The 19,062-nt window shown below is 37.6% G+C and overlaps 1 protein-coding gene across 1 annotated transcript in view; it reads right to left on the minus strand.

Annotated features, from left to right (window-relative positions):
• Positions 1-1,031: 1,031 nt before the first annotated feature.
• LOC142357742 (uncharacterized) overlaps positions 1,032-19,062 on the minus strand; it is a gene marked incomplete at its 3' end in the record, with an annotated part of 30,984 nt that continues 12,953 nt past the window's right edge. The window contains exons 7-9 of the mRNA XM_075409286.1: positions 18,675-18,898; positions 16,705-16,919; positions 1,032-1,240 (exon numbers count right to left, since the gene is read on the minus strand). Coding sequence (XP_075265401.1) covers positions 1,032-1,240; positions 16,705-16,919; positions 18,675-18,898 — 648 coding nt within the window. The remainder of the gene's footprint in view (positions 1,241-16,704; positions 16,920-18,674; positions 18,899-19,062) is intronic.

Below are 19,062 nucleotides of genomic sequence, written 5' to 3' on the forward strand. Positions count from 1 at the left end.
AATTCAAAGAATTTTCATTGACTAAATAGAAAACTAGACCAAGAACGGACTATGAATGGATTGGGAAAACCATTTAGAAAAACATCCGATCCAAAAAATTGAAACAACTGTAAAAATGAAAGTGAAATTGCCGCATGTGAACAAAAAACCAATAGCGAGAAAGCGAATTTTTGTTCAAACACCGTTTTCTCACTCTACTTTAAATTTAGAGCGAAAAAATTTCACGCCGCAAAACCACTCGTTTTTTCGCTCCACTTCCTGTTTCGGCATGACCAAAATCACTACTCCAATTTGACTTCAAAAATCATGAAAATGTGCGAACAGATCTTAAAAAAAAGACAGCGCCCCAATACAATTCAAATTCTTTGAATTGTAACAAAAAACCAAGAGCACCGCAATATAGCTCCGCTCAGCTTTCAGCTTCGCAGCTATAATTAAAAATGTTTTTGACTAATCTCACTTCTTGTCAATTTATAAATAAAACAATGAATCATTCGATATTTTTGTCGAAAAAAAACAAGATGGTTTGCTTTACTTCGTCCTGAAAACAGTGCTAAAATCATTTAAATGATTTGATTTTTGTATCCATTGGAGCTTGTTCGTGCCTCTTAAGCATTTCCTCTTTTTCCTTAAAATATGGTTTCACAGCTTTTTGCTCACTACTATTGGAAGCTTATTCCAGCTTCAAGAGCAGTTCCTAATAATTGAGCCATCACTCCTTAGACTTACATTTGTTGGTGAATTAAATTGTTATCGAATTGAAAATATGAAAATGTATTGGATGACAAAAGGTAAAGGTAACAAATATAATGTTGATTGTCGATGCGGTCTTCCCGTTGTTTATAATTTCGCCAATGATTATATTTCAAGAAAATTCAAAGCAATAGCTATGTCTCTGGATGCGCTTACACAGAAACTCCAGAGCTTTTAAAAAAATTTTAAATTGTGGTACATTTCTTTTTTATGCTTCAATTTGAATGGCAAAATTCTTCCAGTTTTGAATGCACTGGTTTTTCAAAGGGTGCTGAAACCTGTTTCCATGATCAGAGTTGATAATTGTCATCACATCGGGCTGCCGAATAATCTTTTCCAAGTATTTGGCAAGGTGGATGTCCATGTGTTTGGCATTGGTTCCATCACCATTGTGATTTAGATTCAACTCGACAACCGTGAAGAAGGGATAGTTGTGGTCCACAAAATTCTTCTGAATGTTGAACAAATTCTCAAAGCGGTGTCGGACCTACAAAATGCTGTTGAATTCTTTGACATAACTCATTGAAAGTTGATTATTTTAAGTTCACTTAGGTTAAAGTTCACCTGATTTTAAAAAAACTCTCGATATATCAATCATAACGGAGTTGTTACCCTTATGACTGAGTCCCCAGGTTTAGGTGCCCAGACCGACTAGACCTCTGATCAGACCATCTTTGTGCGGATACCTTTGCATGATACGGTCGAGTTACGTGGTCTAGAAAAGTCTCCGAGCGCACTTTAGTCTGGACAATGGTCTGGAACTTGTGTGATCAGAGTCGGATTCGAGCCCACAAAAGTCTAATCAGAGAAGATTTCGAGCGCAATTAGGTCTGATCAGGTCTGAAAACTATTTTTTGATCAGAGACAATTTCGTGCGCACATAAGTCTGCTCAGAGGCGGATTCGAGCGCACATTTGTCTGATCAGGAGTGATTTTCGAGCGGACGATAGTCTTATCAGAGGTCAATTCCGGCTGAGTTGGTCGGATCAGAGACGGTTTTGGTCCAGACCTCAACCTGATTTGTGAAAAGTTTTACACCAGAATTACACCTTAAAACCTAATAAAGACAAAGTTTAGAGAATTATAAAAGTAAAAGAAACACGACACAAATTAGTTTCTTAAGTGAAAAATCCCCTGACATACTCTTTTTGCATCTTTTCAAATAAAATTACTGCAAAGTTACTTGTTTGCAGATTGTTGAGCAATTATATTCTTTGACTTAGACGTAGTTCAAGTAAGCATGAAAAAGAGTTGAATAAATGCACTAGATTTGTCAGAAATCACACATGATCAGAGGGAATTGTGTAAAACAAAAGATCGTGAGCGAAAGAGGAAGCAGTGTTGAAACAAAATATCTAGAGTAATAGCATTTTGTGAAGAAAAGGCCTTTCGATAATAAATCGATAGTATAATATTTGACAAATTAATTTGGTAAAAAATATTGTTCATCAATAGAAATTATAACATGACGGAATAACGTCGGGCGAATGACTCTCAAACGACAAGCAAGCAAGTGAGAAGAGGGGAGGTGACCGATGAGTGTCAAACTATTTGGATTAAGAATCGTCCTTCACACTCACTATAAATGGATGTCTCCTCGAAACTTTTGGTGAAATGCATAAATCGAGCCTAGTAAAGGGTAAGGCGATAAAGGAACTGCTCAGTCACTTAATGCCCTCTGGTTTTTACCTGTTTGTCTTGCTTTAGAGAGAGCAAGATTATTATAACTGACAAAAACTTCGTTTGAGAGCAGTTGTTTAGTTTCAGCATGTCATAAAGTAGTTAACTATTTTTAATTTCTCTTGCATTTAAAGTTTGAGAGCATATTTTGAAATCATTGTAAAACAGGAATCCTAAAATCTGAGCAAAGACAGACCGTTTGAGCTCAAGTTTTAAAATACCTGGTTTCTAGATTATAATTTTATTGCTAGTTTGTTTTCAACAAAATGCATTTTGTCGAAAGCAAACTAATAATAAAAATATCATTTAAAACCAGGTATTTTAAAACTTGACCTCAAACGATCCGTCAATTGCTCAGATTATAGGATTCCTGTTTTACAATGATTTCAAAATATGCTCTCAAACATTGAATGCAAGAGAAATCGAACCAAACTCGTTATGGAGTGTTCCATGTGTACCTAGAGTCTAAAACAAAATGAAATTTTGATATAGTTTGCCTGGGAAAAAAGTTAGGTTTTCATACAAAAATTTTTGAATTATTATTTCGAATATTTAATTTTTAAATAGTACATTTGATTGGGTGTATTGATTTAATTTTGTTTTGTTTTGGAGAGAGCTTTTTGAGCCAGGTTTATGTACCTAGTGCTATACTCAATTCTCCTATAGTTTTTATTATATAACTCCGCCACTGCCGGTCCTAAGCCCGGAATGAAAAAGGAGGAGGGTGAGAAAAAAATACTGGAAAAAAAATCAAAGTCGGTTTTTTAAAATTGAATTGAAATTGTTTTCCAAAATATAATTACTTTCTTGTTCTTAGCGTTCATTGTCGCTCTCTGTAGCAAGGTAATTAAAAAAATTGTGGAATCAAACTCTTGCAAGAATCTTGCAAGCAGGATTCAAAAACTTGCAAGAATCTTGCAAGTCGGTATCAAAATCTTGCCAGAATCTTGCAAGTCGGATTCAAAATTTTGCAAGAATCTTGCAAGAAGTATGTATTCTCTTGCAGGATAGCTTGCAAGGTTCTCGCAAGTTTAAAATTTTTTTTAGTCACTAGCGTGGGCACTCATTAAAACATATTCCTGAACCTTGTTTTGGAATCTGTTCGAGTTAAACCTGTGCAGTAAGGATGAAAAAAAATACAGATCACAAATGGAACATAAAATTATACCCGGCAGATTGATTGCGGGAAAGTAGCCGTAATTGAATCTGAAAACTCAATTGGGATTAAAAGAACAGAAATGAAAAAAAACACATTTTTTAAAGAAGAACTATTTTGAATTCTTTTTGTAGATGGACAGGCTCCCGTTTATTAATCAAATGATACAAAGGCTGGAAGCAATGCCAGTCCCCATAATGGATATAAACTAAGACTTATAAGAACAAAATTGAAATAGCAAGCATCAAATATTGGGACTTTTGGGTTTCACCGTTTTCTTTATTTCTTTATCCAATATTCACAGTATTAAATCTAGAGTATATAAGGCAAAATCATTTAAATCTTTTTCATTTCAATTCACGCAAAATTTTTTGAACCAACTGTGAACTATCGTGAAGCAAAACCAATTTTTGTTTAACGAAGTAAGAACTGTGGCCGAAAGAAACCCGGATTGAATTGAAGCGCTGGAGCTTCTCGAAAATCATTTAAAAATTTAAAACACAATCGTAACGAGATCCTTTTCAGCAATGAATACAGTGAAGCACGAAAATAAAACTGTTAAAACCTCGTTTGCAAATTAGATAAAACAGCTTAAAAGCTTTATATCTTTTCAAATTTTTTTATAAGAGAAAACACTGAATTTCTGAAAAAGAAAAATTCTCATTTCGCGAGAAACATACCTTCGTGATGTTGAAAAACAGTGAAGACTTTTATGTTGTTCAAAAACTGGTAGGCTAAATGACACGGTTGTCAATTCTCACGAACTACTCTTATAATTCACCGCGTTCAATCAAATCCATGACGCAAAAGAAACTTTGTGAGAAACTTAAGGCAAAAAAAATCTTCGTAAATTAAATAAATTCAAAAATTGATATGAAAAAACGACTAGTTTTTTTAATGAAATATACATTTTTCACAATAATTTTCTCACAAAATTTCAAGTTTGAAGTATTTTTATTGAAACAATATTGAATTATTATTATATTTAAATTTCTCTGGAGAATATACAAAAGAAACAGATTGAAACTCAAAGACAAAACTAGCAGCAAAGGACCCAAACCTATTAAAAATCGGTCCATTGTGTCAATCATATCACTTAAAAAATTAGCAAAAGATGTTTTTGAGCATTTCTCAGTGCTGCATATGAAATCTGCTGCAAAAAAGTACAAAAAACTAAAGTGGAAAAGGCCAAAATCTAACTTTCTTCATAAAAGCAGAGCAGATAAAATTTCAAATATAGCGACAACTCAGCGAAGATATTTGTGGGAAACAAAAACTTGCCAAATTCTAGAATGTCGAGCATACCGACACACTTTAAAAACAGCACACAAAGAATCTTCTTAGATATGAAAATTGAAAATCCAGTCGTAAAAATTTGTGGACAAGATCAATCAGAGCCCTATATTATCATTAAAACTTCAGCTAAACTCTTCCAGTTGAAACAAAACAGAAAACAGAAATCTAAGTTTCTAAACGTTGAAACAATTTGCTGAAAAAGTCAAAATATTGTTAAATTCTCAATCATAAAAAAGTTTTCAATTGAACAGCAAACGCTTAAAATTAAAGAAATATATACTAATAACAGGAAATAAAATATTGATAACCACATTCACAGCACCAAAACCGCAAAAAGGAGGAAGTATGAGTACAATCATAAAACATAGGTACTTACAATCAAAAGTACAGGTTTTCAAGGTGTGAAATTTTAAAAAGATGTTACCATATAGACCGATTAGGAAAAAGTGAATTCAAAGATCCAAAAAACATGACCGATTAACATTGGAAGAATTGATCTCAAACAACCGGTAAGCGTCCGGCTGAGGTAGTAGCCAGCTGTGACTTGGGGGTGCTAGGAGGGGTGGGGTGAGCGTAAAGTTGTTGGTAGGTTCAAGCGATGGGGTTAAGTTTGGGTTGGCTTTCAAATTACCAACGAGAAGGATTTTCAAAATACCAATAGATAGTTGGAGAGGGTGAATGGGTGGAGTTTGTTGGGGGGATGGGTGACTTAGGCGAGGGATGTAGGGTGATTGAGTAGATGTGATGACTTAGTGTGAGGTGTCAAGCTTCTTAAATCAAGAACCGCACACCCGTTACACCGTAAAATTTTCTCCTCCGAACATTTTTGGTTAACCTCAAATTTATCTACTAAGATGGCGCATGGCAATACGAGAAATTACGGCCCTTTATTTGTTCTTCCCGTTTTTGAAAATTCAAAGAGTCCAAACGCTCAGACGAACGATCGGTCACAAATGTCGGATAAAAAGTTGCATAAAAAACAGGGCTTATACAATTGCGACGACTTTTGTTTGACAGCGATTAAAATAGGAAACTTGTTTGGAACTCCATTAGCCGGACCTAAGCCCGTATAAAGAAGAAGGTTTGTATTGAACTAACAGGCCAGTCTGGTGAGACACAAAAGCCAAAAAACATCGGCCATTACGACCATTGGGAGAAGATATCAACACTTGACATTTTGAAAGTAGTTCAGTGGAATTGCAAGTCACATTACAATGAGAGAGTTGTCTCCGTGCTCACTGAAACGAAGCAAAACGGACGAATAAGATCCTTCGCGCGAATACGGAAACACACCAAGGGGGTTAACATAATGAAAGCATGTAGGGCGATTCGATACTAAACAACAGTGCTGTAGTCTAAGACGCAAAGAGACCATAATCTGTAACGGAGTGATCTACGACACAAAACTGGTGAAGATGATTAAATTCATCCCATTTTGTTAAAAGGAATGCAGTAGTATTCATTGAAACAGGGGGAGCAAGATTGGAATTGGTTATTACTTATTACCCGACTGAAAACCGATCAAAAATAAGCACATGGCGTCTTTGAAGGAATTGGAGGAATGCACTTGGATTTCAGATCAGATCTATTATGAAAAGATGATAATTTCGGGAGACCTTAATGCAGCGATTGGCCGAGATCTGAATGATCATCTGCAAAGACAGATCGGAAAGGCAGCAGCCAGTGATGAGAATAGCCGGAATACTTTGCTCCTTGCTGAATTGATCACGGAATACATATTAAGAGTCGATAAAACTTTTTCCTTGAAAACTGATGTGCTCTTGGCGACATCCGAGAAAAAAGGAGCTCTTTCCGAAAAGTTATGCACTGACTGTAGTTAGCAAAACATCTCATAGTAAGAGACGTGAAAGCTCTTGGGATGATAGTCTGGACTTCGATCATGCAATGCTGATAGTATGCATTGAGAAATGGCCAAAAAACCCAAGGAAGCTAAAAAGTGCAGAAGCTGCTGAGAGATGTGCGTAGCAAACGCTACTCTATCTTTCCATAAGCTCCAGAGATTGAAAATGGGAACTGCTCTCGCAGCTAAGATTCAAAAATTTGAAAAAGTTAAAACTATGATTGAAGTTCTAACTGAATTGATCATCAATCATGAGCTCGCAGAAGAGAGTTTGTTGAAAAAAATTCACTGCCGGGCTGCTCACTTAACGCCGAGGGAAGTGGACAAACTTCGAAAGAGAAACGCAACAAATAAGTTTTACCTTTCAAAACGATCTGAGAGCAGAATGATCGAACGAGATGAATTAAAAAGAGTAGAGAAAAAATCACCTCTGAATGCAAAGAGAGAGCAGTCGAGACAAACCTTAAAAAGTTTCAAAATAAACATAAAAATAACGAAACTAGAATGGCCTATAAAATATTGAAAGAGACGTTACAGACATACAGGGTAACTTGGTTCCAGCGTAACAAAATGAGCGCTCCCATAAAAACTCAATATAAAGACCATTATCAAAAGCTGTGCCAGCAACAACAGACTCAAAAGGCCACGGTGCTAGAAGTCTTTTCAAAGGAAACAAAGAATTTCTGAAAATTTAATCAGAGAGCCCAATGGGGCCGAGGTTAGAATATCCTTTAGATCCCTGAAATCTGGAAAAGCATTTGGAAAAAGTGGCGTTGTTCAAGTAAGAGTTAATTCTTCTTCTCACAAATGAGTACAAAAGCGTCTGGACAGAGGAAACGAAAGTGTCCCAAGTACATAAAGACGCGAAAGTCATTAGTTTGTTCAAGAAAAGCCTGAAGACAGACCTGAACAACTATTGATCCTTATTCATGCGAGAATTCGAAGAAAGTTTTTATGCAATATCATAGAATTCATAGTTGAAGGAAGAATTCATCGCAAAATGGGCAAGTACCAGTTTGGCTTCAAAAAAAGACGAAGCACTCTGAAAACTGACGTGCGGAAGTGCACATGGCGCAATCCGAGAAAAAAGGAGCTCTTTCGGAATAATTATGCACTGACCTACCTGTAGTCAGCAAAACATCTAAGAGTAAGAGACGTGAAAAGCTCTTGCAATGATAGCTTGGACTTCGATCATGCAATTTTGATAGTATGCATTGAGAAATGGCCAACAATCCCAAGGAAGCCCAAAGGAGAAAAAGCTGCCGCGAGATTTGCGTAACAAACGCTACTCTATCTTTCGATAGGTTCCTGAGACTAAAAATGAGAACTGCTCCCATAGCTAATATTCAAAAACTTGAAAAGGTTAAAACTAGGATTGATGTTCTAACTGATGTAATCAACAATCTTGATCTCGCAGAAGAGACTTCGTTGATAAAAATTTACTGTTGGGCTGCTCACTTAACGCCAAGGGAAGCGGACACACTTCGAAAGAGAAACGCAACCAATAAGTTTTACCTTTAACAAAGATCTGAGAGCAGAAAGATCGAACGAGATTAATTAAAAAGAGAAGTGAAAAAATCAGCTCTGAATGCAAAGAGAGAGCAGTCGAGACAAACCTTAAAAGTTTCAAAATAAACATAATAATATTGAAACTAGAACGGCCTAAAAAGTATTGAAAGAGAAGTTACAGACATACAGGGTAACTTTGTTCCAGCGTAAGAAAATGAGCGCTCCCAGTAAAACTCAAAATAAAGAACATTATCAAAAGCTGTGCAAGCAACAACAGACTGAGAAGACCACGGTGCTAGAAGTCTTTTGAAATAAACCAAAGAATTTCTGAAGATTTCAGAGGAGAGCCCAATAGGGCCGAGATTAGAACATCCTTTAGATCCCTGAAATCTGGAAAAGCATCTGGAAAAAGTGGCGTTGTTCAGGAAAGAGTTAATTCCTCTTCTCACAAATGTGTACAAAAGCATCTGGACAGCGGGAACGAAAGTGTCCCAAGTACATAAAGACGCAAAAGTCATTAGATTGTACACGAAAAGGCTGAAGACAGACCTGAACAACTATTGATCCAAAATCATGCTAGAGGTTGAAGAAAACTATAATGCAATATCATAGAATTGAATGTTGAAGGGAGAATTCATCGCAAACTGGGCAAGTACCAGTTTGGCTTCAAAAAAAGACGAAGCACTCTGAAAACTGATGTGCGGAAGAGCACATGGCGCAATCCGAGAAAAAGGAGTTCTTTCGGAAAACTTATGCACTGACCTACCTGTAGTCAGCAAAACTTCTGAGAGTAAGAGACGTGAAAAGCTCTTCGGAGGATAGTCTGGATTTCGATCATGCAATTTTGATAGTATGCATTGAGAAATTGTCGAAAAACCCAAGGAAGACCAAAAGCGAAAAAACTGCCGAGAGGTTTGCGGAGCAAACGCTACTCTATCTTTCGATAAGTTCCTGAGACTAAAAATGAGAACTGCTCTCAGAGCTAATATTCAAATTCTTGAAAGAGTTAAAACTAGGATTGAAGTTCTAACTGAAGTAATCAACAATCTTGACCTCGCAGAAGAGACTTCGTTGATAAAAATTTACTGTTGGGCTGCTCACTTAACGCCAAGGGAAGCGGACACACTTCGAAAGAGAAACGCAACAAATAAGTTTTACCTTTAACAAAGATCTGAGAGCAGAAAGATCGAACGAGATAAATTAAAAAGTGAAGTGAAAAAAATCACCTTTGAATGCGAAGAGAGAGCAGTCAAGACAAACATTAAAAGTTTCAAAATAAACATAATGATATTGAAAATAGAACAGCCTAAAAAGTATTGAAAGGGACGTTACAGACATACAGGGTAACTTTGTTCCAGGATAAAAAAAATGAGCGCTATAAAGAACATTATCAAAAGCTGTGCAAGCAACAACAGACTCAAAAGGCCACGGTGCTAGAAGTCTTTTCAAATAAACCAAAGAATTTCTGAAGATTTCAGCAGAGAGCCCAATAGGGCCGAGGTTAGAACATCCTGTAGATCACTGAAATCTGGAAAAGTATCTGGAAAAAGTGGCGTTGTTCAAGAAAAATTTAATTCCTCTTCTCACAAATGTGTACAAAAGCATCTGGACAGAGGGAACGAAAGTGTCCCAAGTACATAAAGACGCGAAAGTCATTAGTCTGTTCACGAAAAGGCTGAAGACAGACCTGAACAACTATTGATCCTTATTCATGCTATAAGTCAAAGAAAATTTTAATGCAATATCATAGAATTGAAAGTTGAAGGGAGAATTCATCGCAAACCGGGCAAGTACCAGTTTGGCTCCAAAAAAAGACGAAGCACTTTGAAAACTGATGTGCGGAAGTGCACATGGCGCAGTCCGAGAAAAAAGGAGCTCTTTCGGAATAATTATGCACTGACCTACCTGTAGTCAGCAAAACATCTAAGAGTAAGAGACGTGAGAAGCTCTTGAATGATAGTCTGGACTTTGATCATGCAATGCTGATAGTATGCATTGAGAAATTGTCAAAAAAACCCAAGGAAGCCCAAAAGCGAAAAAACTGCCGAGAGATTTGCGTAGCAAACGCTACTCTATCTTTCGATAAGTTCCTGAGACTAAAAATGAGAACTGCTCTCAGAGCTAATATTCAAATTCTTGAAAGGGTTAAAACTAGGATTGAAGTTCTAACTGAAGTAATCAACAATCTTGATCTCGCAGAAGAGACTTTGTTGATAAAAATTCACTGTTGGGCTGCTCAATTAACGCCGAGAGAAGCGGACACACTTCGAAAAAGAAACGCAACAAATAAGTTTTACCTTTGACAAAAATCTGAGAGCAGAAAGATCGAACGAGATAAATTAAAATGAGAAGTGAAAAAAACACCTCTGAATGCGAAGAGAGAGCAGTCAAGACAAACCTTAAAAGTTTCAAAATAAACATAATAATATTGAAACTAGAACGGCCTAAAAAGTATTGAAAGAGAAGTTACAGACATACAGGGTAACTTTGTTCCAGCATAAGAAAATGAGCGCTCCCAGTAAAACTCAATATAAAGAACATTATCAAAAGCTGTGCAAGCAACAACAGACTGAAAAAGCCACGGTGCTAGAAGTCTTTTCAAATAAACCAAAGAATTCCTGAGGATTTCAGAGGAGAGCCCAATAGGGCCGAGATTAGAACATCCTTTAGATCCCTGAAATCTGGAAAAGCATCTGGAAAAAGTGGCGTTGTTCAGGAAAGAGTTAATTCCTCTTCTCGCAAATGTGTACGAAAGCATCTGGACAGCGGGAACGAAAGTGTCCCAAGTACATAAAGACGCAAAAGTCATTAGATTGTACACGAAAAAGCTGAAGACAGACCTGAACAACTATTGATCCAAAATCATGCTAGAGGTCAAAGAAAGCTATAATGCAATATCATAGAATTGAATGTTGAAGGGAGAATTCATCGCAAACTGGGCAAGTACCAGTTTGGCTTCAAAAAAAGACGAAGCACTCTGAAAACTGATGTGCGGAAGAGCACATGGCGCAATCCGAGAAAAAGGAGCTCTTTCGGAAAATTTATGCACTGACCTACCTGTAGTCAGCAAAACTTCTGAGAGTAAGAGACGTGAAAAGCTCTTGGGATGATAGTCTGGATTTCGATCATGCAATTTTGATAGTATGCATTGCGAAATTGTCAAAAAAACCCAAGGAAGCCCAAAAGCGAAAAAACTGCCGAGAGATTTGCGTAGCAAACGCTACTCTATCTTTCGATAAGTTCCTGAGACTAAAAAAGAGAACTGCTCTCAGAGCTAATATTCAAATTCTTGAAAGGGTTAAAACTAGGATTGAAGTTCTAACTGAAGTAATCAACAATCTTGATCTCGCAGAAGAGACTTCGTTGATAAAAATTCACTGTTGGGCTGCTCACTTAACGCCGAGGGAAGCGGACACACTTCGAAAAAGAAACGCAACAAATAAGTTTTACCTTTCATAAAGATCTGAGAGCAGGAAGATCGAACGAGATAAATTAAAAAGTGAAGTGAAAAAATCACCTTTGAATGCAAAGAGAGAGCAGTCGAGACAAACATTAAAAGTTTCAAAATAAACATAATGATATTGAAACTAGAACAGCCTAAAAAGTATTGAAAGGGACGTTACAGACATACAGGGTAACTTTGTTCCAGGATAACAAAATGAGCGCTATAAAGAACATTATCAGAAGCTGTGCAAGCAACAACAGACTCAAAAGGCCACGGTGCTAGAAGTCTTTTCAAATAAACCAAAAAATTTCTGAAGATTTCAGCAGAGAGCCCAATAGGGCCGAGGTTAGAACATCCTGTAGATCACTGAAATCTGGAAAAGTATCTGGAAAAAGTGGCGTTGTCCAAGAAAAATTTAATTCCTCTTCTCACAAATGTGTACAAAAGCATCTGGACAGAGGGAACGAAAGTTTCCCAAGTACATAAAGACGCAAAAGTCATTAGATTGTACACGAAAAGGCTGAAGATAGACCTGAACAACTATTGATCCTTATTCATGCTATAAGTCAAAGAAAGTTTTAATGCAATATCATAGAACTGAAAGTTGAAGGGAGAATTCAACGCAAACTGGGCAAGTACCAGTTTGGCTTCAAAAAAAGACGAAGCACTTTGAAAACTGATGTGCGGAAGTGCACATGGCGCAGTCCGAGAAAAAAGGAGCTCTTTCGGAATAATTATGCACTGACCTACCTGTAGTCAGCAAAACATCTAAGAGTAAGAGACGTGAGAAGCTCTTGAATGATAGTCTGGACTCCGATCATGCAATGCTGATAGTATGCATTGAGAAATGGTCAAAAAAACCCAATGAAGCCCAGAAGCTCAAAAGCTGCTGAGAGATGTGCGTAGCAAACGCTACTCCATCTTTCGATAAGTTCCTGAGACTGAAAATGAGAACTGCTCTCAGAGCTTATATTCAAATTCTTGAAAGGGTTAAAACTAGGATTGAAGTTCTAACTGAAGTGCTCAACAATCTTGATCTCGCAGAAGACAATTCGTAGATAAAAATTTACTGCTGGGCTGCTCATTTAACGCCGAGGGAAGCGCACACACTTCAAAAAAGAAACGCAACATTTAAGTTTTACCTTTCACAAAGATCTGAGAGCAGAAAGATTGAACGAGATAAATTAAAAAGAGAAGTGAAAAAAATACCTCTGAATGCAAAGAGTGAGCAGTCGAGACAAGCCTTAACAAGTTTTTCAAAATGAACATAATATTAATGGAGCTAGAACGGCCTATAAAATATTGAAAGAAATGTCACAGACATACAGGGTAACTTGGTTCCAGCGTAACAAAATGATCGCACCCAGTAAAACTCAAAATAAAGAACATTATAAAAAGCTGTACAAGCAACAACAGAGTCAAAAAACCACGGTGCTAGAAGTCTTTTCAAGGGAACCAAACATTTTCTGAAGATTTCAGCAGAGAGCCCAATAGGGCCGAGGTTAGAACATCCTTTAGATTCCTTAAATCCGGAAAAGCACCTGGAAAAAAGGAGTTGTTCAAAAAGGAGTTAATTCCTCTTCTCACACAAGTGTACAAAAGCATCTGGACAGAAGGAACTAATATGTCCCAAGTACATAAAGACGCGAAAGTCATTTGTTTGTTCAAGAAAAGGCTGAAGACGGACCTGAACAACTTTTTTTCCCTTATTCTTGCTGGAAGTTGAAGGAAGCTTTTATGCAATATCATATAAAGCAAAGTTGAAAAAAGAACCCATCACAAACTGGGCAAATAACAGTTTGGCTTAAAAAAAGGAAGAAGCACTCTGCAGTTTAGGGTCTAAGAGCAATGATACAAGACTCTCGACAAGACTGGAGAATCTGGAAAACAGCTATTAATGGTCTTCGTTGACAATGCTAAAGCATATTGACTTGGTTGACAGGACAACCACGATGAGACCTCTTACAACTTTTGAAGTCAAAAACTCACTCAGAAGCCTCATATGGCAGATACATGGAAATTCTCTTGGGGAACTATTCTCAGAGAACAAGTTGAATATTGAAAGAGGGATCAGGCAATGATGTGTCATCGGTCCTCAAGTATAAAGTTTAATAATTGATAGAGTCTGTAAAGAGAGTCTATCCACAAAACATCTTCTTGCTTATGCATATGACTTACTAATGCTGGCAAAAAAGATCATCAAGCGCTGAGCAAGCTAAAAAAACTCAGCCTGGAGGCGGAAAATGCTGGCATGGATATATCATTTCCAAAAACTGAGGTAGTGACAGCGAACACGGAAGGAGCATGTAAAGTCACTCCCTAGGGCAAAAGACCAAAAGTAGTTACTGAGTTTGAGTATCTGGGTTCAATACTAAATGGCCAATCTGACATAGAGGCCGCTGTGAGAAATAATTGCCCTAAAGATAGAATAGTGGTTGTAAATACGAAACCTGCGGTAGTTAGCTCTACTCTTACAATGAAATGCAAACGTCGGCTAATTGAAATATGTGTCAAAACAGTATTGCTTTATGGGCGGTAAACAGTCATAATGCAAATGAAGGTCATCGACAAAATGGGACTGTTCTCAACAAAGCCCGTAGTGCGGTCCCTGATATGCAGCAAGAAAACCAAAACTACTTAAACTCTTGCACTGATCGTTCCTTTAAGAGACAGCAATATAGAACTCGCAGTAAGACGATCGAAGCTTTGACTGTAACTGCATGGCGAAAAATTCATAACGGGAAGTAGGAAAGCTTATTCCAAAGACTAGATTTGTGCTCTCAAATTTGCCTCGCAGAGACTGTGTTTAAATGACATTGAGGAATACCTAAGAAACTCATCAAAAATGAGTGATCATTGAATGTAAGCACTCAAGTGAAATCATTGGGCACAAGAGACCAAATTGTTGCATATGAGAAATGAAACTGTGCTTGGTACTTGGCAACAAGAAAAGAGATGCTCAGACATCTCAGATACAACCAGGCTGAAAGTAGAGATGGATTGGAAATGACTGTTTTCCAAGTAAATGGATTGGAAATGACTGTTTTCCAAGTAAAAAACGCACTGGTTTGTCAATTGTATGTCGAGATCAATCAAACCGCAGAACGGCAAGGCACTGATCTCAGTGTCAACACAGTGAGTAAAGATGAGGCGAATTATCAGGGCCCGCTACGTCCTAAAACGTACAAACACGTCAAGAGTGTTAAGAATCAGTGGTCGACAAAACACAGACGGCCGTACACCAAGAACTGCCCAATTGGTGAAACAGGGACTAGAGTCCCTAAAAAAATAGTCCGTTGGGTATTTTTGCTCATTTTCGTTTTTAGGTCAAAACGTTGTCTGAAAAAAATTGTTCATCCGATGACAAAAACTTATAAAGAATACCAAAGAAGAGGGCCATGTAATTGCAGCTCAAAAGATGGGTGCGGCTATAAACATTTTTGATAAAAACTTTTTTGATTGTGTCTCATTTGCACATAGTAGTATCCTTTTTAGTGCCAAATTCGTTTACAACTACAGCAGAAACATCGTACTGTTGTTTGTTTCGCGTTTTTGAAGGAAAATTTAAGCGACGTATGTCCAGACTTTGACATTTCGGGCATTTTGCGCCCTCTTTAACGAGTCTTAAAAGTTGTTTTCAACAACTAAGCTCAATTTAAAATCATAAAAACACTGATTCTGCTATGTCAGCAAGAATTAGGTGATGGCCTGGTGAAGTAAATGAGAAATCGGAAGAATTTAAACTCATTCTTGCCATATGTAAACTTTGACATTTGTAAACAAAATTTATTGGTCCATTTGTCTTTTAGGCTTTACTTCTTTTGTCTCAATTTTAAAGAGTTCGGAAGAGAGTCCTATGATAATGCGAAACCATGCCGACGTAATATTATTCTGACGTTTAGGATTGCCGAAACTGAAAATGACTTTGAAGGTTCCGAAATGTCAGATTCCAATTAATTAACATAATGTCGGAACAATTGCTCTCGAACGACAGGCGGGCCGTAGAAAAACATTTAACCCCGCCGGGATTCGAACCACTGACCTCACGATTCCTAACTAATCGCACTGACCACTCGTCTACCTGCAAAAAATTGCATAAAAAAGACAAACACGTTTACAATGATTGCTATGAACTTCGTTCAAGAGCAGTTAAATTTAACTGACTAACGTAGGGTGAACTGCTCTCAAACGACCGGAGAGCGGTTGGCTTCGCTAGTACCCAGCTGGGGCTGTTAGGGCAGGGAGTAAGTGGAGCGGTAAGACAAGTGATTGGGGGGATCGAATTCTTAGAAAGTGGTTAGGAGTAAGGCTCTAAAAGAAATCAATGGCACGGAGGAAGGGCTATAATCCGCAATTATCATTTTCCGGTTCAATAAAAAAGTCGACGTCAAAAAGTGCCAAAGCTTGACCTGGTCAAGAAAAGAGCCGAAAACAGTGAATTGCGTTTAATTACCCCAAATTGTTTGCTAAATAATGCGAACAATATTTGCTTGGGTAAATTGATCTCATGTTCGGTTGCGATAGTTCCACCAAGACCCATGAGCCGCTGAGGCATGGCCATGGCCCGCCATAATTACAGTATAATTAATTATTCCATTGCTTGTTTTTTGCTTGTAGTCTAACTGGTAATATATTGAAATCCATCATCTCGCCACTTTAACGAGAATAAATCGATTGAAAATTTGAACAAGTTTTCGGAACTCTTATAATCGGCACAGTTATGCGTCGGCATAGTTGTACGTCAGCGAGTCGTATAAATGTTTTGAGGCTGTGAGTCTTTTTATGATAGCCGATAGCTTCAAATTTATTGTAGTCACGTTTATTGACAAGATCATTGGGAAAACTTGTGGTAAAATACCAAGTTTCTCATTTCGATGCCAACAATAATAGTTTAATGTCTTTGGGCCTTATAGGGGTGAAAAATGAATACAAAAGACTGTTTCTATTTTTCAATACAGTATCTTTTTTATTTTTATACACAGGGTATTTCCTAGTGATCGTCACCTCGTAGTCACCATTGAGACAAACATCCTTGGACGTGTATGCCTTGTACTCTCCAGTGGATCTGGCCAGTATCTCACAGGCTGCCAGGGTGATGCCAGTGGTGGTGAAGGAAGACTTCTGGAACTCCTCGAAGTACATGTTTAGTCTCCTCTTATCGGACGAGGAGTGGTCGTTCGTCCTCCAGGGCCAGTGGTAACATGTGTCGTGGATGTAGGCTAAAATTCAGAACCATTGCAATAAAACAAATCAACTTAATTTAGTGCCCCACCCTCGTAAGATCTGAAAAAATGCAATCTGAAAACATAGCCGGCAAATTGCCGGAAAAAGCCGCCGTTGACGCGCTTGATGCACATTAGGATTGAAACGGAAAAAGAAAAGATAGCCGGCAAAAAATGTTCCAATTTGGGCTGCAGTTTCAGTAATATTCGTAAACTATGCTTAATTCAGCTTCTAAATTGAAATCTGTTGAGCTTAATACTGATTTCAGCTAGCAAGCGCTCTAATGAATTTTGATAACCTAGCGCTCTAATGAATTTTGATAACCTAATGCACTATGACTTAATGACAGGGTTTTGTCGGTTTGTCCCATTCCTTTTGATTATGCTCTTTTGACATTGACAGTTTTCACCACATTTCGTAATTAATTGCGTGGAAGAAATTAAACTTCATTCAATGGAAACAGTGAGAGAGTAAGTCAGAAAACAAGCGTGAAAATTGTGACTTATGTAAAAACAAGAAATTAGATTGAAAAATTAAGCAAATTTAAGAAACATAGCAGGACAAGTCCTAACGTACAATTGAAAAAAGTTTCATTGCCTAAGCGAAAACGACCGAGAACGGACTTTGAGTGAAATGGGAAAAAAGGTTCCAAAAAAATTAGATCACAAAATTTTTTTTTTAAAATCAGTGTCAGAATTCCGCATGTGAACCAAAAACCACTAACAGGAAATGGAAATTTAGTTCAAGCAAAAAACTAGGCCTAAAATGAACTATAAAGGGATGGGAAAGACCGTTTAGAAAACAATCCGATCCCAAGAATCGAAGAAACAATAAAAATCAAAGTGAAATTGCCGCATGTGAACAAAAAACCACTAGCGAGAAAGCGAATTTTTGTTCAGACACCGTTTTCTCACTCTACTTTAAATTTAGAGCGAAAAATTTCCCGCCGCAAAACCACTAGCTTTTTGCTCCACTTCATGTTTTGGCGTGACCAAAATCACTACTCCAATTAGAATTCAGAAATCATTAAAATGTGTGAACAGATCTTAAAAAAAAGACAGCGCCCCAATACAATTCAAATTTTTTGAATTTTAGAAAAAAAGAGAGCACCTAAATAATAGCCGTTGAGAGGCTGACGGCGGCTATTAATAACATCAATTTATCTTAAAACATAATGTTCAGATATTTAATACTATGACTTCGTGTTATGAAAAGATTCACACACACACACACACACACACACACACACACACACACACACACACACACACACACACACACACACACACACACACACACACACACACACACACACACACACACACACACACACACACACACACACACACACACACACACACACACACACACACACACACACACACACACACACACACACACACACACACACACACACACACACACACACACACACACACACACACACACACACACACACACACACACACACACACACACACACACACACACACACAAACAAACACACACACACACACACACACACAAACAAACACACACACACATACACACACACACACACACACACACACAAACAAACAAACACACACACACACACACACACACACACATACACACACACACACACACACACACACACACACACACACACACACATATATATATATATATACACACTTTCATGTGTAAAAGTTATTTTTGAAATTTAAATGGACACTACTGCAAATGAGACTTGCAACATTTTTACCGACCTGTTTGGTATCCCATTCTTTGGAAAGGCTCTGACAGCGCTCTGCTCTCGAAGTAGTAGAACTCGTTGTAGATAGAGCCCGCAGCTTGCTCCCCCATCCAGAGGTTCTCCAGGTTCCAGTATGTGCCGGGGAACACTGCGTGCATCAGACGGAAGTCCAGCACCCTCTGGTCACGTGATTGTACGTTCAGTCGACGCAACAATTCAATCGTTTTAGGAAAGGACCTGGTATGAAAGAACAGTCAATTTCTCTACAAATTAGCTACCGTGCTAATAATGAGCGCAACAACTATTAGTAATTCATCTTAAAGGCGTGGTCAGTCATTTTCATCTGTAAAACATTAAAGCTTGTCCACATAGAAAAGGTAAATGTTAGCAGAAAATTTGAA

The sequence above is a fragment of the Convolutriloba macropyga genome, unplaced genomic scaffold (assembly GCF_964194025.1).
Source record: "Convolutriloba macropyga unplaced genomic scaffold, txConMacr16.3 SCAFFOLD_1999, whole genome shotgun sequence".
NCBI lineage: Eukaryota > Metazoa > Xenacoelomorpha > Acoela > Convolutidae > Convolutriloba > Convolutriloba macropyga.